A 22,200-nucleotide genomic window follows, 5' to 3' on the forward strand; every position below is an offset into this window, starting at 1 on the left:
CCAATAAACAAAACCTTTTTACATTTTGAAACAAAAAATTTGCTTATAAAACAATTTGTTGTTATATTTACGCATAATAAACAGTTTCTTGCAATTTTAACCAAAAATAAATACGGTCTTGATTTTTAGATTAGATTGCAGCGTGTACAATAATTTTTTTGTTAGTAAAAATAAATCAAAGCGTGAGTTGAAGTTACGGGCATAAACGCGCTTTGGTTTGTTGTGATTGCTAGAAACACGCTTGGATTTACGACTGCTAAGCAACTCACAATGTTACTGCATATAAAATAAGTAAAGACCCAACAATACCATGTTTGTCGATAAAGTAAATTAAAATAAAACTGGTTATTTCCAGTTTGTAATTTCTTTTTGATGCGTATCATGTATAAATCAGATAATCATCTGATATTTTGCATTTTAAGCATTCTCGACATATTTCTTTTTTAGCTTGCTTTGATTGTCTTCATTATCCCAATAGGCACAGGACGTTTTTAATACGTTTAAATTCCGTTCAATTTACGGTCGGACGTTTAAAGAACCAATATTGGTAAAGAACCAATGCAAACGTTTTAAAAACGTTTTTTCATAAAATTTTTTTTTGATAGTGAATTTTAAACGTTATTTAAACGTTTTTATACGTTTTTTTAATTACATGCGGGGTTTTTTTTTTATGTACGTACTTGTTATAACTTTATGTAATTATATAGACATTTAGACATTTATACCTTATGTCCTATTTTTATGCGTAGAACTAATTTCAACCAATAGATAGAAATCTATAAAGATAAACTTAAATATACATTTAGGTATTATTTATATAAGATAAATTAAAACATTTTCAAATGCAGTATTTAACAATTTTAGTTTCATGACAAGTTCACTCATGGCTCAATTTAATATGGCAGGTGGAAAAGGCAAGAGATCTTTTCGAAAAACCAACCTCTATAAGTTAATAAAAAGTATATTTTTAAAACTTAATGCTCTTTTATACCTTATGTCCTATTTTTACACGTAGGACTAATTTCAACCAATAGATATATTTATATTTCTTTTAGCTTATGCATCGACAGCTCACGAATCATATACAGAGTCGGGTGTCGATGCAATAATTGCAAATGCGTTAAAGCGGGCACCTTATACTCATGTAAATGTGCCTTGAAGCAACCAGAAATTATCTTTACGATGTTAACGTATTTAAGATTTGTAAACTTTAATTTTTAAGAAAATAAATTGTTTACTTTTATCATTATTATTGCTTTAACCGACAGTTTCTTTCAAAAAAAAAAAAAAAAAAAAAGTTGGGTTTTGTAGAACATTTTTTAAAACGTTTTTTAAAGAGCGTTTTTTAAACGTTTTTTATAAAACGTTGTTTTGATATTGCCCAGTGGGCACATGACGTTGAAACAACGTTGAAATAACGTTGATCAACGTCGATCAACGTTATTTTAACGTTGTTTCAACGTCGTGTGCCCGCTGGGTGCCGTTCTTCACGTTTTTTTTTTACGTGAAAAAAAACCCTCATGTGCTTACTGGGTAGTTCTTTTGTTCAGAATCTTTACTCAATAATTGACGACAAATGAGGATTTTTTTTTTTCTCATATCATTTGGGTTCCTGAAAGCTACTTTTGCTACTGAAAGCATATAGTTATATTGGAAGCCTACAAATATTTTTATTTTTGGAAAAAAATTAATTTCTCAAAATTTGCGATAAATATATTTCATAAACGTCACTGAAGAATCAAGTGATTTAAATATGAGTTTTATAATCAATTTACATAAATTTATATAACTTTATAAAAATGTTAGTTTTATAAAATGCAGCTTTTTTATGTAACCAGGTAATTCAGATATTTTATGCTTAATTTTCGAGTAGCAAACAAAATCCATTAAGTTACAACTTAATGTGTTCTGAACAATAAGTTTAAACGCTGATTGCTGTCAGTGCGAGAAAAGTGAAAAGTTTGTTTGTGCAGAACGGATATTCAAGACCATCATAAAAATTGTCATATTTTATTTTAATCTTTGTTAAAATATCTTGCTTGATGGAAAAACGATCTACAATCTAACAGTAATTTTTTGACTGCTTTTATAAAAATTGGTTGTTTAACTACTAAATAAGCAATCTTTTTTTTTCCAGCAGCTTGTTTACGTAAATGAAAACGCTCAAATATAAATTATATTTGTATTAGATTAGTGCTGGCGTAGTTAATTTTTTTTTTTAAGATAAAATTTCACATTAAAAGCATTGATATGATGCGAAGACTTTTGAAACGCGTCCGCTAAACTTTTATTATTCTTAATGAGAGCATAAAAACGTTTTAAAAGAAGCTTTTAAAACTTTAATATTCCCAACGTAATTAAATTTCTTTTTGATAACCTTTTCTTAGTTGCTAAAGAGCATGGAAACTAAGGGCTCGAACCTCTGCTGCTTCTACCTTTGTTACTTTGTTTATTATAATTTTTTTAATAAAGAGATTATTTTTTGTTAATCACTATTCCAAATCACTAAGATAAAATTGAGTTACAGGTCTGCTTTTTAAAAAATCTTACTAATTAATAATGTAAAATGAACTTTGAACTGAATACTTTGAAGACTGTAACAGCATAAGCTTTAAAAATAAGAATAATAAAAAAAAGAAAATTTCATAGATGAAAAAGGTTCTGTTAGTATGTACAAGTATACTTTTAAATTGCCAATACGCCAGCCTAGAACCAAGAGGCCGTATATCCAGTTTTGACTTTTTTCTGTTTATTACTAAAAAATGTCCTCTATGATGAAATCTATGTTTTGAGTGATTCTAGTCACAAAAATTATAAAACAGGGTTATATTAAAAGAACCAGAAGGCCGTATGACCAAAAAAGAGATAACTGTTATTATCAACTGGGAGTATGTCCTTTGACCAATCAGATTAGCCAAGACTTTGTTTACGCTGTTAAATAACCGCTAAAACTCGATTTGTTATCAATAAAATGGCGTGCCATGAAACTACTGAAGAAGTCTCTCAAAGGTACAAATATAAACATAAAGTTCTCAAAATTATGAAATCACGTATTGTTTAGACTAGTCAATGCTTACTATATAGTTCGATATATTTAATATACTATAATTGTTAATATTGTTATTACTATTGTATATATAGTATTTATTAATTTAGAAACTTAAAGGAACAAGATTACATTCAATTACGACATAATCTTCAATTCAACTACTTTGAATCTGTCATTGTTATTCAATCATAACATGTTGATAAAAATAATGATTTCCGTAATCAAACTGATTCGAACAGAGATGCCAGGGAAAGTAGCAGAAAACACAGGAGAATTGGAAAAAATCTTACACACAAACGAAAAAGAGATCCTACCTCCTGGAAAAAAGAAATAAGAAAAAAATTTAGACAAAGTGGTTAGCAATACACAGCCTTAAATGGCAAAATACAACGAGCCAAATTTATAAAAGACTGTAAGAGACACCACACTCAATGTTGTTTTAAATGTAAATTAAAAATAAGCATTGCTGATCAAGAAACTTTGCACAAACAACACTGGATTTTAAATGATCAAGAAAAGCGTCTTTTTTACTCCCAAACTACAATTGTAGAGAACAAAAAAAGGTCTTGGTTTGCTGAAAATTCAGAATTAAAAAAACATAGTTATTCATATTACTTTATTGTTTCTGATGAATTTATACGTGTTTGCAAAGACTTTTTTCTATGTACTCCAGATATTGATGAAAAAAGAATTTAAAATTACCATTTAACAAAAAACAAAACAACAGGAACACCTCAACAGGATAAAAGAGGTAAAGTACCTAGTCGAACTGTCCCAAATTGCATTAAAGATTCTGTACGTAAACATATTTAAAGCATTCCCAGAATCGACAGTCACTTTTGTTGCAAAAGTAAAAACAAAGAGTACTTTCAAGAAAATCTGAATATGATTATCTTGTAAGAGAAATATTGTGAAAAATGTGTTTCTGACAATGTTATTCCTGCAAAAAAAGGTATGTATAGATCAATATTTAACACAGAGTTTAACATTGAAGTTCATAGACTAAAAAAAGATAGATGTGACAAATGTGAAAGTATGAAAATAAATCCTTCACCAAACTCATGAAAAAATAGAATATGAAATTCACATAAAAAACAAAGCTGAAACTAATGAAGAATGTAATTATGATAGGCTTGATAAAAGCAAGTGTGTTATTTGCTTCGATATGGAAAATGTTTTCAGCCTACCAACAGCAAACATTTCCAACTTTTATTAAAAAAGAAAGTTGACTGTTTTTCATTTGACTGCACAATGCTCAATATCAAAAAAAAATTATAGTGCAGTCTGTTCAGAACTTACAAGTGGTTGAACAGGAAATGATATAACTAGTGCTCTTCTTGTTATACTCAATCAAATAGTTGCAGAAGAATCTCACGTAACTGAAATTTGTTTATAGAGCATCTCTTGTGTATCGCAGAATAGAAATAGTTTTATGACAATTGCTTTAAAAATTTCAATGCAAAATCATCCGCAAATTAAAAAAAATCATTCAGAAATTTTGTGAGCCAGGACATAGTGTTATTCAGGAGATAGAAAGTTTACATAGTATTATTGAAAGAAATATGGTAGCTGAAGTTTACAGTCCAATTGGCCTTGTCAGAATCCTAAAATACATACCTTTGAACAATTGAATAATTGAATAATTCTTAAAAACCGTTTAAAAGTCCATCATCTTCTCTTCTTTAATTTGAATCAACTTGTTTGGAAAGAATCCAATCAAGTTGATTCAAATTAAAGAAGAGCAGATGATGGACTTTTAAATGGTTTTTAAGAATTATTCATTGCTTAAAAATGTTCCATATGCTAAAGTTACTTAAATACTCAGCTGATAAGCCATAGAGTGTTGAACACAAAACTGAGTTTAGTTCTGAATGGAAGTTGGAAAATACTTTCAACTATAACACTAGACACCAAAATTCAAATAATAAAAAAATGGCAAACCATATAAAGTTTGTGCAACCGAAGGTGCTTAAAAAAAAAAAGAAGTCTCAATAGAAAAAGTAAAAGATCTAATATCAATGTTAAAGTTCATGCCACTTCAAGACAAAGAATATGTCATCGGTATTACAAACATTCACCTGTGTTAATGTTAACTATTATCAATTTTTGTTTGCAGCAATTTTCAGCTCTATTGACACCTTGGTTCTGCATTTTTTTTTTTTTAAACTCTTTTTATGAACTTTTGATCAAATTAAAAAAACTATTTTATAAATTTTAGTTTGCAGACTTAATTTGTTGTATTTCATTTTCAAGGAAAACAGAATGTTTGGATCAGTCTTTAATTTTTATTTACTATTGCAACCAGCTTAAAAATTGTAACCAACATAATTAAGTATATATGTTTTTTTAATTCTGAAACCCTGAAACTAGTTTTGTATTATTTATTATTTTTATTGTATTTGCATCAACATAACTGACCCTCGCGAACAAAAAATTATATTTTGCAATCTTTTTTGGTTTTATGCTTTTCGAAACTGTATTAAAATATTTAAAATATAATTTATCATGAAGGGCTAACAACTAGGAACGTTTGTTATAGAAATATATATCAGTCCTGACAAGAATAAAAACTTTAAGTGGTAACCTCCTTTATTAATCACCCGAGAGTAATCATATAAACCGCTTTTTAATCGTTTATTAAAGTTTAAAGAAATGCAAACCAGCAGGCTGCATGTCCATAACTAGGTTCAGTTTGCAGCGTTATTAGATTAAAACCACCCTTTCAAACAAATTTTTATTCTTATAAAAAAAAGACTTAATTTACTATTAGATTTGAAAAAATAGATATTTTACAAAATGATCAACTGCCACTATTTGTGCCCTAAAATTTGAAAATCGAATTACTCCGAATCACAAAAAGTGGAGATACGGCCTCTTGGTTCTCGGCTGACGAATAGCCATATCTGTCCATACTAACAACCACTAATCTGCCTATACTTAAAACCATTAACTTTTCATTATATGCAACAAAATGATCTTACACATCATTCGCAGCAGCGTCTTATGGAAGATTTTGCGGAATGATCTTGCTTTACAAGCTTGTAAGATTTAGCTTCGGGCAAGAATTAAAACCGTGTGGTTCGTACGTTGGATGAATTGAGCCGAAAACGAGATTGCTGGTGATCCTTACTTTTACCACTTTTTATTAAAGCTCATTTTTGGCTAAACGAAGGAAACCCTCAAGCCATTACACAGCAAACATTAGACGTCCTTTGACTTCTGTTGGACGTGTAAGGACGTTCAATGTTTATTGGGTATTGAGAGGCTGTAAAATACAAAGGTCAGTTTGGCGTGCTTTATGGACTAGTGGAATCATTAGCTCATACTTCTTTATGATTCCAGAAAAAATATTACAGTGATTGCAGCCATGTTTACTGACTTTTTCGTCTCTTAGTTGAATGTCATTTATAAGAAAGAGCTAGACGGCGTTATACGTCATTCAGGGCGCGCGCCTTGATTGATTGGAGTAATTTACTCCAGGAAGTGGTTGGAAATTAGACTTTCCAGATGTTTAAATACTAATGACATAAAATTATCTTTTTAAAAAAACTAATGCTATGACTAACTACGATGATTAGGGTAAGGTTGCCAATATCGTACCCCCAAATAAAAAATTAAAAAATGTAGATAATCTACTGAGTAGAAACATGGATTTTCAATTAGATTTCATAATTTAGGGATTGTTTGTTGTAAAGATGTAAAAAAAACTCAAAATTTAAATAGCGTTAAGTCTCGAAGAATCAAACTAAAAAAATAGCGCTAAGAGTAAAATTAAGGAAACTAGATCCTTAACTGTACCGTTGTAATCCAATATTGTACCACTTTCTTGATTTCAATTACTTTGCAGCTTTGCAAATATTTTATGAATTTAGATTTAAGGGATTTAAAGAACATGATTAAAAGGAATGGTTTTTATAAAATCAGCAATTGGAAATATTCTGATATAACATAACACCTAACTGCCCATAATATAATAAAATGAAGTTTTTTATTTAATAAAATCTTTGCAACTTGAATTTTTTTTTCTTCTGGAAAATGCTGAAAACAGGTATCACCACATATGGTACAATTTTTATTTAAATTGTACGTTTACCAATAGGTTGGCTAAGCTTAGAATAGAGGAGGAAGGTAGGTATTAAAGATAGTTATACTAAATAATGTAAAACAATATATACTATATCTGTTTTGTACCACACTAAATATTGTAAAATAAAATACATAAAAACATTAATTTTGGCAAAAGTTTCAGATATATTGTGCCTGTTTTTGATTAACACCTGCACAGTCAACATGACACCAGCCTTGACATAGAACTGAACATAGAAAAGAGTAATACTGAAATTTTTCTTTTATTGTTTAAGTGGTGAAGTTCGTATTGTAAGTATGGATATTTCTCTAATTGGAATCTCGAAAGGAATTTGTTAAACTTTACACGCGTTTTTTAGCGGTCAGAATGGTTGCGTCGCGACTCAACCATTCTGACCGCTAAAAAAACCATTATTTATTTATTTATTCATTCTGACCGCTAAAAAACCGTTTTTTAGCGGTCAGAATGGTTGCGTCGCGACGCAACCATTCTGACCGCTACCGACGCGTCGGTATAATCAAGGACGTATTAATAGACGGACGTTCAACACATTTTTATAGATCAAAGGTGCCGCCAATTAGCCTAAAACAATGCGTGTAACCGTCAATTTTCTAAATTCATGATACAGATATCCCGACTTCTACCCGTCAAAGCTGTTTCAAAAAACCTCCCTCAGTAAACCCATTATAATTATGCATTTAATGAAGCTTATGGTTATAAATGACAAAAAAATTAATCAAGAATAGTTCACAAATCTGAAAAAGTTTTATTTGAGCTATGAACTTTGCTTATTAAAAATTTAACTGTGTTTTACGTCTAATACTAGGCTTTTACAAAAAGACTATGTATGGTTTACTAGAATGGATAGAGTAAAGTGAAACAAATTTTCCTTATTAAATTAAAGTTGCTATGATATAGTCTAAAGGTCGAATAAGAGATTTTCAGTGTTCTTTTCACCCCACTCTCAGAATATGCTTCCCACTTTAAGGCTCACATCAGAGAGTATTTCTTGTCGGAAATGTCGAACTTATTTGCCTCGCTTTTTTTTTCTCTTGAATTTGTGTTTTGTTTTTTTTTCGCGAACGTCCTAGTTATAATTTTTCTTATTTTCAATACCTAAATCGCATTTTGTCTAAACGTATTATAACTAAAAGCATCTTAAAGTTCATAAAAAACTATTGATTTCAGAAGTTGGAAAGAAATATTAAGTATGTATTTCTAAAAACAAGAACGAATATCATCATAAAAGCTTAATAACTTGAAAAAAGTATCTATAGGATGCACCTCTGATTTGCTCATAATAATCTCTTTGCATTATATTATCATAATTATTATAACTACCATAATAAAGTATATTTTATTGTTATTATTTAATGCTGTTAAATAATACTGCATTATTTAATAATAATATGCTCATTTAATAGTTTAGTTTTATGTTTTAGTTTATTGATAATTTATTATGATAATTTTTTTATGATGATTATGAGAGAATGAGGTATCGGATGGTGTGCATCATATGGTCTTTTTTTAAAAAAAAAAAAGTTTAGCATGCAAATAATACTTATGTTATGATAAAGTTGCTCATAATTATTATCAAATAATAATATGTGCACTTTTTTCATCTTACCAAGAAATTCATGTGTTTTTGTCTAAAACAGAAATAAGTAAGTGATTTCTGTTTTTGAAAAAAAATGAAATTAAAGTAAACATTCTCTTAAAGTAAACATTCTCTAAACATTCTCACCTTGCCTTCACAAATAGACATAGACTGTAGAAATGGACATTTACTGTTTATATTCATTAGCAATGATGAATCACAAAAAGCAACTATTGAACTGCCCAGCTAACAATTAACGTTCAAAAAACGTTCCCACAACGTTCGTTTAGGTTTGCGTGACGTTCGCCGCGAACGTTAGGTGAACTAACTTCTGTGAACTCCGAATTACAGTTCTTGAACGTTCAATACGAACGTTCAAATACCAAACAGCGAACGTTGACATAACATTCAGTGCAAACGTTATACGAACGTTATTTTGACAGCTCTTGAACGTTCACCTTAAACATCATATAACGAACACTGAACGTTTACCCATGTTTTTCTTTTTTTTACAATTCATTTTAATTAAACGTAAAAATGTATAGGTTTAAACGGACTTCTGGTTTAAACCTATACATTTGCTAGTTTAGTTTTAGGAATAAACAATACAATGTTTATTCTTAACATTAAACTAACGTTTAGAATCAACAGAATCCTTATTTATTTAACCAGTACAAATTTACCATGTTTTTTAACTGAATTACTATGAAAGAAAAGCTTATTTGAGCTGATTTTACCATGATTTATTACAATTTTTATTCATTTAAATAAAGTCATAACTGGATGAGCTGTTTACAATTAACAAAAATATTGTCTCTCGCAATAAAATTTTTTTATTCATGATCACTTGTTAACTTGTTAGTGCCCTATATGGTACTAATTAGTACCCTATAGGGCACTAACAACAATTACATCAATTTAAATTAAATCTAATTATAAAAAAAAAAATCAATAACATAAAATTTATTTTATTTAATTCCACAACCAAAAACGTACAAAGAATGACATAGTCATTTTAACATTAATCCGTATCGTTAGAATCGGAACTTTCATGTCGTAACAACACATCCTTGCTCGGAGTATTTGCTGCAATTTTTGCCTAAAAAAAATTAAATAAACACTTTCTATCATAAAGACTGAATGAAACACACTAAGATCAGCATTAATAGTAAAAATTTGCTATGAATGAACTTTAAACACAGAAAAAAAAAGCAATTAAATTCATGTACCTCATAGTTAACTCCTCCTGGTCGATTAGGAGCATGCTTTAAAACCTCCCTAATCTCTTCCTCTATCTTTTGCTCGTTAGCATCTTTGATGATCTTTTTACAAGCTTCTAAATGATTAGTTTAAAATGATATATTTAAAATAGTTAAGAAAAGTACTCAAAAGGTTAACTGCATAACTAAAAACCTAAAAACGTTTATGGTTCATGATTGTTTTTATGACAACTAAGCATTTCAATCATCGCATTTTAAAGTAACTTGCCTTATAAAAATCTTTGGATAAAACTTACTAATCACTACTTGGCATAGTAAACAGCTTTCAAATGATAGTTTTCCTTTCCTGCCATTGAAACTAAACAATGACCAAACTTCGTTTACTGCTGTTGTGCGCATAATGCGCCAAACTGCATCTTTACAATTCCGGCCACCAAGACTTCCAAAATAATTAATCTAAAAAGCAATCATTAAATCAATATTTGTGTAAAGTAGCAAATAAGGTAATTTAAATTGTTATAATAAAATTATACCTGAATTGCTATATACGTCTATAGTAAAATTTCAAATTGCTATTTGTAGGCTTAAATATACTTTCATAACATAATTCTCAGTATATAGTTTGTCAAGTTATGTGGTACTGGCTACTAAAACTGTATGAATTTCATTGACAAAGTATGGTGATAGAGAGTCAATGGACAATAATATACATTTACAAATATTCCACAATACTACACTTTATAGCACTTTTGGTCTGCTGTCAACTAGAATAATGCATAAATAATGTAAATTTAACACAAGTAGTCTTAATTAAAACAAATTAACAGTAATTACCAGTTTTTTGCGATAACCAGAGTCCTTTAACTTTATCTCAAGCTGTCGCAATTCCTGTTCATTTTTGATTTTCTGGGGTAACACATCGTCAGAAATATCATCCCTGCTTACAGCTACAAGACCTCAAAGCATTGCCTTAATCTCCTCTTGATTTTCAATAATGATGTCTAGTTTCATAGCTAAATAGGACAAATCTGTAGTATCGTTAAAGTTATAGAACAAAGTATAATCTACAAACATTAGTCAAAGTATGGTTTTTTTTTAAACGAAATCTTCATCATTAACAATTAAATAAAATCAAAAACACTACATGCTTATACTAAAAAGACAAAAAACTTATATAAATTGAAAACAACCCACCATTTGTTCCTGCAGTATTGTCACCTGCTCTACCACGAGCAAAAGTGTTGCTGTCTGTCAAACAATTGACCATTGCTCCACCAATACATGGTCTTCTGATACTGGCTTTAATATAAACAATATTTTTTTGTTTTTTTAACAAAAAAATATTTGCCTCATGGAAATTTTTCTTATCCGATAAAACTCAAATGGTTGTCCGTAAAGGACGTTTGCACTCTTTTTCAGAAAGATAAACCTTTATTTAAAAAATTAACAGAAATAAATTTCATTTTAAATATAGTTTTATTTACTGTAGTTTCTTATTCTGTCAACAAGTCCATACATACTTTATGGAATTGAATTTCAACATTTTAGAGTCAAGCAGATTTGGGCTTCAAAACTTGTAAGCCGAATGATAAGTAAAAAAAGACCATCAAATTTCGTTCAATTTGTAAAAACCATAAATACTTTTGTTAAAATTTTGTTACAAAAATAAATTAAATTATTTTATTTTCTACCAACCATTTTCACTATGCATCCTGTTAGTTGTTGCAAGATTTTGACTTACAGATGTAGAAGGTTGGTAAATAAGGTTTGCAGCAGCTGACACAGAAACAGCTGTGTTTCGCACTTGATGCAACACTTGAGACGAAACAGCTATTTGTTCCTTTGAATGTAGGGATGTATTTTTTCCTTTGAAATAAACAGTTTCTTAATTAATATTATCATCCAAACCCCATATGTGGAAACATAGATGTGAAACTTAAAAATAAAATAAAAAATCTCCAGGCTTAAATCAGGTTTAATAGTATAGATTACAAATAGCACAGTGCTAGAAACTGGCATTTGCAATAAACAGTTGAATTATGAATTAAAGTATTGCATTATCATTAATAATAATATCGAATTAAACTCTTGCCACTGTTCTGTTTTGCACAATATTTTGGTGCAGATGGAAGAACAATTTTTGTGCTTGGAAGATCATGGTCATCAAAAGAAGTTTCTATAAAAGTAATAAAACTTGAGTTACAAAAGAATGGAATTTTAGTTAATTAAATTCGTGCTAAAATACATAATTTAATCAATAGCACTCCAGATACATAGACATATGTCATAATAGTGAAAAAGATAGCCCTATATGTCATATAAGTCATATAGACAGATAGTGCTATATGCCATATAAGTCATAGAGACGTATAGTGCTATATGTCATGATAATGTCAACACATGTTAAATATTAAATACTTTACTATTAAAACAGAAACTAACTCTTGCCTTTGTTTTGTTTTATATTATATATTGGTGCTGATAAAAGTTTGATTTTTTTGTTTGGAGGACTGGGATCACTTAAAGAGGTTTCTGTAAAAGTAGCAATAAGAAAGTAATAAAATTTGAGTTACAACTGCATGGAATTGTAAATGCTAGTGTAAGTAAAATCGTTTTACAATAAATAATTTAATCAAATACATACCATCTTCAATATCAGAAGAAGTGTCTTTGTTTGTATCAGTGTCTTCCACATTTGACATTACTAAAGCTCTCTTAGCTAAATCTGATGCCTTGCTATAACTTTCCACTGGTAATATATAAATTTAAATATACTATCCCTCTAAGACCTGATTATTATACTTTAATATATTTAAAATAATGATGTAACATTATTGTATTAAACATATATTGAATCGATTGGATATTTATAAACAATGTTGTAAAATAAAATATTATATTGTTATTGTATATATAAACAGTGGATTTTTCACAGTTTTTTATATAAACACAATGTTGATGCTGTAAAAATGCACCATTACCATATTCATTTTGAAATTCCATTTATATCATATAACAAAATAAAAAACATTTAACCAACAACTTATTTAAAGTCTTTACCTGCTGCCCCAAAAGTCCTAATTTTGTATAAAGGCCATTTTGGATCAGGAAGTTCACTCTTTTTCACTCTGCTCACTGGATCCTTTCTAGGCCAATAACCAAATAGTTGCTAATAAACAAACAGAAAACCATTTCAACATGCATTTAATAACATTTTGAAACACAGTGAATTATCTCGAACCTATTATCTAGAACCTCAAAGGGACCAAGAAAAAAGTTTGAGTTATTCTATAACATGACCCTTTTCCAATAAGTAAAAACAATTTGAGTTACCAAAAGTTTCGATCTCAAAGCGGGGTTAGAGATATTGAGACTTTTAAATATTACAAAACAGATAACTACACTGCCTTATTAACTAATTGTAGTAACAATATACCTCATTCTCGTAAACTATTTAACTTTTCGGAATTACCTCTACTGATTGCTCATCAATAAACTCAACAACAACGAAGGGACCGCTACTCATTTTCTAAACAAGAAAAATAAGTTATTGTTTCTTAATAATAACTAAATTTGTAAGTTGATAGTTAACTAAATAATTAAAAAACAAACATTAAAACATAAGCGAATTGATTCAGTCACATGAGAACAACTTTTTTTTCAAACATATCTTTTACATATTCAGTTTTACATGTCGTGTAGCAAAGTCATAAGTATAATTTTTTTCTTATTTTCTTTTTGAATCATAAAAACCTTGCTTTTTATGGCTGCTGATAAAACAACTTCAATAAAAGAATAGTCAAAATTTGCAACATGAACTCCAATAAGTCTGGAGTCACAAGGCATATCAAACAACGACTTTGTTCTTTGAAATATTCTACAACGATATTGTTGTAAGTCAAAATTTATATTTTCCCCTTCTTTGCAAAGAACTTTACAGTATCTTCCATCATGCAACATATAGGAATTGTTGGGGCGACTCATGCAAATTTTTTTAGTGTGCAATTTATTCTGTGGGATGATAACATCCATTTCACTAAGACGCTTAACAACCTGGCTAAGCAGAGCTCTACCTGATCTTACCCTTTTTTTTAAAACCTGAAGATAGTTTTCAAAACAAAAACCACTGCACATATCTACATTACCATATCATTTAGCAACTGCAACTAGGTGTACTAGACTGTCACATTATATACAAGAAACTGAGGTCCAAAAAGATCTTTAGCTTGATCAACAAAATATAAAATTAATTGATGTGCATAAGTTTCATATTGTCTAACCAACCTAGTACTGACTAATATAGATAAAGCTACACTTAAAATTAAAAAATGTTGAAATAGGTCTTTTCGCAAGATGCTTTTCAGAACAACTTTACCAGTATACAATAAAAATTGCCTGTACTCGGTTGCTTTCCAAAAATCAATTTCATCAAGAGAACGCGGCTTCCTTACAAAGTCTTTAGGAACACATTTTTTTAATTCAAGCAATTTTGCACTAATGTCATTCTTATGAGCTGCAGAAATTTTTACTCCTTTTTTGTCAGTATCTCTAATCCAGGTTACCAACAATTTTCGCATTACACCAAGACAAGACTGATGCATATAGTCAATTGGAAAATCCTCAACCATATCTATAGATAAAACACAAAATGGTGAAACCAAACCAGTAAGGTGATGATTTGCATCTGATTTTTGACGGAAAGAGGAATTCTCTCAGTTGCAGTCCAACAATTTCTGGATAAGTCATTCGTCTTTCACAGTAAAAACCTCTTTGGTTACACTTGTCACATCCATTGTAACCAGAATAAAGTTTTACACACTTTATGAAACTTTTAGCAGGTGTATCACAAACAATAAACTTTAATATTATGTTTATAATTTTTGCATTATACTCCAATCCATTTTCAAGCAAACACCTTAGTTCTTCCACAGCTTCATGTAAAAACTGGAGATTGTCAGGTTTTGTTTTACCGTAAGTCAACGCTATGGGAAAAACAATGGGAACAGAATTAACATTAAGAATAGGACATAAAATTGGCCACATGCATGCTTTTGTGCTCGTAAAAAGCGGAAGCCCATCTATGTTCAGAGCGATTTCCAAGTCAAATAAATTGTTTAACTTGTCCTCTTCTTCAAGATGACATAGTATTTTTAACAATTTTTTTTTAATTCCTAGATAAACATATTCCATACCAGATTTGCAATCAATCTCCACAGTTCTGCATGTTTGCAACAAAGTTCTTACTGTAGCTGGCAATTCAGGGTGCCCATTAATTTTTAGACGTTTCAACAAATCATCACCAGCATTGTGTTTTACATCAGGGAACAGTTGCATCCATTCCTTTATACTGTCACTGAGTGGCATACTGTTTTTATCAGTTGAATCAGAATCAGAATCAGATTGAACGGAAAACTCTTTTTCTGAGTTGTACTCACTTAAAAGCAATTGTTTCTCCACATCTACACAAATATTACTAGAACATGCAGTAGCCACACCATAATTGCTAAAACATGAAATTTTTTTTTCAAAACAATATATCTCAGTGTTGCTGCTGCTTTGACTGTTGTTTTGCTGTTGTGATTGTTGCTGAAGAGACCTCTTAGCTGCCATCCACTTTCGTCTGTATATCTGACGATGCATATTGTTTTGCCTTATTGCAACTATTTATGAGTATGATCATATAATAAATATGAATACAACATAACTAGTGGTTTCATTTAAAGAAGAATTGATGTAGTAAAAGATAATCACAAAAATTTATATATATATATATATATGTATACATATATATATATATATATATATATATATATATATATATATATATATATACATATATATATATATATATATATATATATGTATGTATATATATATATATATATATATATATATGTATATATATATATTATATATATATATATATATATATATATATATATATATATATATATATATATATATATATATATATATATATATATATATATATATATATATATATATATATATATATATATATATATATATATATATATATATAGATCTCTATAAGTCATCTCTGTAAAACTTACCGCATCCTTTTTGCTAAAAAACACTTTTTTAACAAAAAGGATGCGGTAAGATTTACAGAGATGACTTATAGAGAACTATATATAAATTAAATTAAATTAAATTTTGTTGTTTTTTAAAGGGAACCACAAAACTCAACATTATAGATCAGAATGATCATTTTTTTATTAATTCAGAATGTTTTCATTTGCGTTTTTTTTACTGTTTTATACTGTTTTTATTATGGATTTTAATTTTTTTAATATTATTCATTCATGTTTGTTTTTTTATTTATTTAACTACTTATTTACAAAGCGGAGTGTACATAAATAGACTGATTTAGGGAGAAATCTCAAGGAGTAGTACACGCATCAACTGATTTAGGGAGAACTTTTATCTATATGATTTAGTTTCTTGGCGCTACTGCAGTTTCTCCCCCCCCCCCCCCTTTTTTTTTTTTGATTATGATAGAGAATTTTATGCTGATTCAGAAAAATATAAAAACATGGACCTGAAAATCAACGGAAAGTGCTCTATTTCGAAGTCAAAGTTGAAAAAAATCCCACTAAAGACCCTAATATTCGCCATTTTGAGAATATTAAGTTAATGATTTTTTAGCTGACAAAAGCAATACATTTATAGCATGGTTTTTACGTTAAAAAAAGTCGTTAAAGTATGTTTATCTCGCGCAATTTTCGTGGCAATGAAAATAGCCGTTTTTTGATTTATTAGAGAATATACTATATTGCAAGTAATGTACTTTTGTAATGAATTTTAAAAAAGAATTCAACAGTTTTGTTTCCTAAAAGAAGAATTTTTGAAACTTAGTTCATAGTTGTTTTATCACATGTAAAATTTAGAAAATGTCATCTTTAAACCGTTTTTTTTAATAAAAAAAACCAGCGTACAATACAATAATAATTATTCATCAGTTTGTATACATTCCCACACTCTACGTTCAACTTTTATTAGAAATCTTCCATTAATTTCATTTCGTTTATTACACTTTCGTTATAACACTTTAAAATAGTAATGCGAAGGCTGATGGAAACCAGGTCTTTTTATTGCGCAATGTAACGGTAATTAACTTTCGTTAAAAATGAAAGCGTTTTGAAAAAAAATGGCGAATATTAGGGTTTTTAGTGGGATTTTTTTCAACTTTGACTTCGAAATAGAGCACTTTCCGTTGATTTTCAGGTCCATGTTTTAATATTTTTCTGAATCAGCATAAAATTCTCTATCATAATCAAAAATAAAAAAAAAGGGGGGGGGGGGAGAAACTGCAGTAGCGCCAGTTTCTTTAAGAAATAATAATCATAATTGAACTTAGAATAAGAAATAATACTCATAATTGAGCCTATGAATCATATATGATAAGTATTTATAATTATATTTATATGTATTATACTCAATTACAAGTAATAATGCTTATTCTGTATGCATACAAACAAATTATTTGTTTATGCATATTACTTGCTTAATAAACAAAATTTAGCAATATGATATTGCTAAAATTTGGCAAATTACATGTATTACATAAAATTTGTCAAATTTTATGTAATTTAGCAGTATGATATTATACTGCTAAATGATATCATACTATAAAATTGTATGATATCATACTACAAAACTTAGCAGTATGATTTCATACTGCTAAACTTTGTTTAATAAGCAAGTAATAGCGAATAATAGGATTATTTGTACATAATGTTTGCCTAAAGACTTTACCCAAACGTTTGACTAAAGCCTAGAGCCAAACATTATGTACGAATAATCCTAGTGTATAAATATAATTAAATAGGTATTATAAGTACTATTATAGTGGACAACAATTAGCATCATAGGTTTAATTATAGGTATTATTGATAAATGTTAAGAAATAATTTGTTTCAAATTTCTAGAAAAAAATTTGTTATGTAATATGTATTCAAAATATCTTAAAATAGATTTTTACCTTGTTTGCAAAAAACCTTACAGAATACTTCTTTCGCGTGACTTATGTAAATTTTTTGGAATGTTTAAATAGGGAGCAATCGGGAATGAAGAACTCGCGCAACCTAATATCGAGTTTCATAATTACAAAATTTAAGAGAACTTTTACGGAACGTTCATACAACGTGCTCGAACGTTCACAACGTTCGTTGAACGTGCTCGAACGTTTTGTGTTAGCTGGGTGGTTAATAAGCTTTATGGCTTCAAGATTTGTAGAAGGCTTATTAAATTTCTTGTAAAGAATCAAAAAACTGGGCGTGCAATTTTTTAGGAGATTCTAAACATTTTGTTACACAGTCATTACAGTCAACCCCAAATTCAAGTAACACTATTTCATCTTTGTCAGTTAACTCATCTCCTAAACATATATGTGTTTTATCTTCATCTGATTCAAGATCATCATCATCCAAGTTAAGAGTTGACCAGTTATCTCCTAGAAAAAAGTCCTGAAACGATGGTTAAGTATTTTGGCTAGTGATATTGCTACCAAAACGCAAAAGTATAGAGAGGATGTAAAAGTGTTAAAGGAAAAGGCTAAGGTAAGGTCAAGATTTAAACATCTTAATGAGACTATTGCTTACAAAGACAAGACAATTAAAAGTTTGAGGTATAAATTAAAACTCCAACATTTAAACTTACAGTTAAAAAAGCTTTAAGTTGCAAATTTTCGTTTAAGAAAACAGCTAGAATTTGCCCAAACAAAACTGTCTAATGAAGAAACCATCCTACGCCAACAAATTACTGAAAAGAATGTGGAAATTTATGCCCTTCAGAATGACATGCTTAAGTTACAGGAGAAGATAGACCAAATGGAGCAAAAAGTACAAAACACCAAGTATAAGAATGTCTTCTCATCTAATAATAGGGCAGTAATCTATGACATGTTGGCATGTCAAGTTCCTACTCAATGTGTGCCACAACTTTTTCATAAAGTTGGAGAACACACTGGATATATATTTAGTGGCATTCCACATCGCACAACTGTGGAGCAGATGATGTGTGATCTAGGTGTTATTTCAGAACTCCAGACTGCTGAGATAGCATTCTCAACAAAAAATTTGACACTTGGTTTTGATGCTACAACCCAGGAGGGGGTTCATGTAAATATTGTGCACTTAACAACTAAATCTTTATGTATGGTTGCAGCCATTGATCAACTTGCTGGATGTACAGCTTATGACTATATGACCCATATTGCAAAGTCTGTGGATAATCTTGCTAAGATGTATAGTGACATTTACCAGAAACAATATACTGATGTATGAAGGACTACTATTGGCAAAATAGCTAACACAATGAGTGACAGAGTTGTAGTGAACCATGCAACAATAACAAAGTTAAACACTTTTTGGCAGAAATCATTAAATGAACTGAACTGTCACCTTCACCCCTTAGACACAATCACCACTGCTTGCAAGTCAACACTTAATGCCTTGGAAACTTCAAAAGGCAAGCTTTTTGGTAGAGATTGCTTTGCAGCTAACATTGTTGTTCAGCTCAATAAACTCCGTTACAAGGACAGTAAAAGTAAATAAATAAATAAAGGTAAAGGTAAATAAACTATTTTTCATATTATTACTTTAACACTGTTTTGCTGATAAAATTATGGTTTTGAATTCTGAACATAAAAAGTTTGTTGATTAGTATACTTGTTTCAAATTTACAAACAAGTTCTTTGCATTGCACACTTGCTAATAATTTTTTTTTATAAGGTGATCCAAAAGGCTTTGTTATCTTTTTGGACAACCATGACCTGCCCAGAGGATTAATACCAAGCAATAGAGAAAATAGACTGCACATCCTTTTTCATATATGTGGAGTTTTGATCCATCACTTCCACAAACTTCAAAGTTTTCTGTTTTCTGGAGTAGTTTTTTATGTGGAGGACTAAGAAATTGTTTGTTCCAAGACTTCCACATCTGAAAAAGGGAAGATTTTATGATGTAATAATGACCTTATCATATACTTTATGACATATTATATTTAATTCAAGGCATCCGTGAGATGTGTGCCCTAGCATTAATTGGAAAGCTACTGACTAGTCCTTGGATGAAAAAGTTCTACAATGCGTCAGGTCATGGACTTGACTACTTGTCTGGCATTCAAGTTGTCAAAGATGTTCACAATGCACTTGTTGAAAGCAGCACAATGGCCCTTTCCCTTATTCACAGAAAAACAGACTTTTTTGGTGGTGATCTCATTGATTCAGTTTTTAATTCAATTATTGACTTTTGCCCAAGGACTGAAGAAATGAGATGCGCATTAACCAGCTGCCTAAATGCTATCATTAGTCTTATTACTGTCAGTATGAGGGACAAATCAACATGACCTTAACTGATCAATTGAAGTCCCAAACGCTATTGGCACGACCTCATAACATTGACTCTGAAGAACTTGTAGGTATGTTTAGCGCTGCAAAGCAGAAAGCTTGTAATGCCACTCTTTGTTTCTTGTCATCAAAAATTCGCACATGCAAAAATAGGACAACTGATTTCCTTTCTAAAAAACTGATGTACAAAATAAATTGATAGCTTGGTCCATCTCCTCAGCCCGAAAAAAGCGGTTAGCAAACATACAATGCCATGAAGAAATGAAGGTGGAATTAATTAAAGGCATGGCTAAAATGATTAAAATTAAGGAGGACAAAGAAAGAAGAAAAGTAGAATAAGTATTAAAATCTTGCATGCCTCAGCAGATAAAGCAACTGTTTCCTGATTTAGAATGTAATGCGGCTGCAGATATTAAAGACATTCTCAATGGTACTGCAGTTGGAAGAAATATATGCCACATGTGGCATGATGCTGACACTAACAGCCAAGATATATACTATGGCAGACTTCTTAACATTAAAAAAAGAAAAGTGCCATATATATAGTTTCTTATTGGAAACCAAATGAGAATGAGGATGATGATGGTGTTGAGTACGATATGACTAAACAGTGATATTTAAGTTCTAAATATAATTTCAATTTCCATTTTTACTTCGTTCTTGTAGCATTGATTTAATTTCTAATTTTAACTTTACTTCTTTTAAATCAGTTCTGATGAAATTAATTTCAGTTCAGTTTTTATGATTTTAATCATTTTAGTTCTTATTTCAGTTACTAAATCAGTTCATATTTTACTTCTATCAAGTTTTACAGCAATTAGTAGTCCTAACGACATACTTTTTTTGAAAAAATTAAAGTGTAGTCTTGAAGTCTACGAATTTGGGTAACTTGTACTAGTTACATTCATTTAAAAAAAAAATCTTATGGCTCCTTCCTGGGCCTTAAAAAAAGAAAAACTTGCCCCACCCCGGGGTAAGTTGGCGCAAACTATAAAAAAGATTATTAACGTATTAGTGAGTAAAAATGTATAAAAATTATTTATTATTTCTATGAGCTAGTAGCAGTTAGTAGTTTGAATATGAAGCCAAAACAACACCCCACCTTTGTTCCTGGTAACAAAACAACACCCCACCTTGGTTCCTGGTAACAAAATCCCCTAAAAAAATTTTTTTGTAAAAAAATTCAAAAGTATTTTTTTTGTAAAAATAAATTTTTTCAATATTGTTAGAAATAAAAATTTAAAAAAAATTAATTTTATAAAGATATTTTTTGTTTTCCAGCTTCCCCTGTGAAAATTTTGCCAATAAACCCTAAAAGCTTTTCAATAAACTGCCTAAAGATCCTGAAAAACGACAACTACTAAAACAGCCTGACTGATAATAGTAAATCAATTGTGACTGGAATATTTATATTAGTTTTAGTCGTAGGACCCAAGATGAAATGGTCAATTAGGAAAGTTCCCTGAGATTTCTGATACTTTTTGATAAAAGACTCTGCAGATAAACGCAATTCGTCAACTTACCCCTGCTGAAAACTAGCCCCGGTCTCCCCTATCATTATTTCAAGAAATAATGTAATACATAAATTTCAAGAAAAATATTTCAACAATTTTTTAACTTAGTAACCATAGTAACCACCTTAGTAACATCTAAAAAAGGATAAAAATAGTCATAAAATAGTCATTCAATGATTCAATTGAGTTATAATAAGAAATTGAAAGAAAATATCTGGTTGAATTTAAATTACAAGTTTTTGTTCAGTTTCGTAAAATTCTCATCTCTAATGATTTTTTCATTCGATTGTGGCGACCAACAGTTAAAATTCCACAAAGTGAAAATATCCTTTTTACAAACGCCTGTGATGCTGGGGCGGAC

The 22,200-nt window shown here is 29.6% G+C and overlaps 1 protein-coding gene, 1 long non-coding RNA gene and 3 pseudogenes across 6 annotated transcripts; 3 read left to right on the forward strand and 2 right to left on the reverse strand.

The window, feature by feature from the left end:
- Window positions 1-515: 515 nt before the first annotated feature.
- On the forward strand, window positions 516-1,243 carry LOC149885742 (uncharacterized). Its single transcript, XR_016454500.1, has 3 exons — window positions 516-547; window positions 865-959; window positions 1,056-1,243. It is a non-coding gene; the product is annotated as an uncharacterized LOC149885742 (long non-coding RNA).
- Window positions 1,244-2,926: 1,683 nt separating this feature from the next.
- Window positions 2,927-4,810, forward strand: LOC149885743 (uncharacterized; annotated as a pseudogene). The gene is made up of 2 exons (XR_016454605.1): window positions 2,927-3,009; window positions 3,157-4,810. The product of XR_016454605.1 is annotated as an uncharacterized LOC149885743 (transcript).
- Window positions 4,811-8,626: 3,816 nt separating this feature from the next.
- Window positions 8,627-20,939, forward strand: LOC149885744 (uncharacterized; annotated as a pseudogene).
- Window positions 9,688-12,395, reverse strand: LOC149885745 (uncharacterized; annotated as a pseudogene). The gene is made up of 7 exons (XR_016453871.1): window positions 12,046-12,395; window positions 11,649-11,819; window positions 11,148-11,252; window positions 10,788-10,966; window positions 10,250-10,409; window positions 9,963-10,069; window positions 9,688-9,832 (listed from the first exon to the last, which is right to left on the reverse strand). The product of XR_016453871.1 is annotated as an uncharacterized LOC149885745 (transcript).
- Window positions 12,046-15,702, reverse strand: LOC149885746 (uncharacterized). Of its 3 annotated transcripts, XM_090092054.1 has the most exons (6): window positions 13,566-15,702; window positions 13,426-13,482; window positions 13,014-13,122; window positions 12,598-12,702; window positions 12,402-12,485; window positions 12,046-12,129 (listed from the first exon to the last, which is right to left on the reverse strand). In XM_090092054.1, the coding sequence occupies exon 1, from the start codon at window positions 15,591-15,593 to the stop codon at window positions 14,574-14,576; it is 1,020 nt and encodes a 339-aa protein (XP_089948180.1). In that variant the 5' UTR covers window positions 15,594-15,702; the 3' UTR covers window positions 12,046-12,129; window positions 12,402-12,485; window positions 12,598-12,702; window positions 13,014-13,122; window positions 13,426-13,482; window positions 13,566-14,573. The 3 variants fall into 3 exon arrangements, with proteins under 3 accessions (XP_089948180.1, XP_089948179.1, XP_089948178.1); XM_090092053.1 differs by having other exon boundaries at window positions 13,426-15,702; XM_090092052.1 differs by having other exon boundaries at window positions 12,402-12,702; window positions 13,426-15,702.
- Window positions 20,940-22,200: the final 1,261 nt, after the last annotated feature.

This window comes from Hydra viridissima, unplaced genomic scaffold, assembly GCF_058129835.1.
Source record: "Hydra viridissima isolate aposymbiotic clone 2 unplaced genomic scaffold, HvirCarnegie_v1 scaffold_7, whole genome shotgun sequence".
NCBI lineage: Eukaryota > Metazoa > Cnidaria > Hydrozoa > Anthoathecata > Hydridae > Hydra > Hydra viridissima.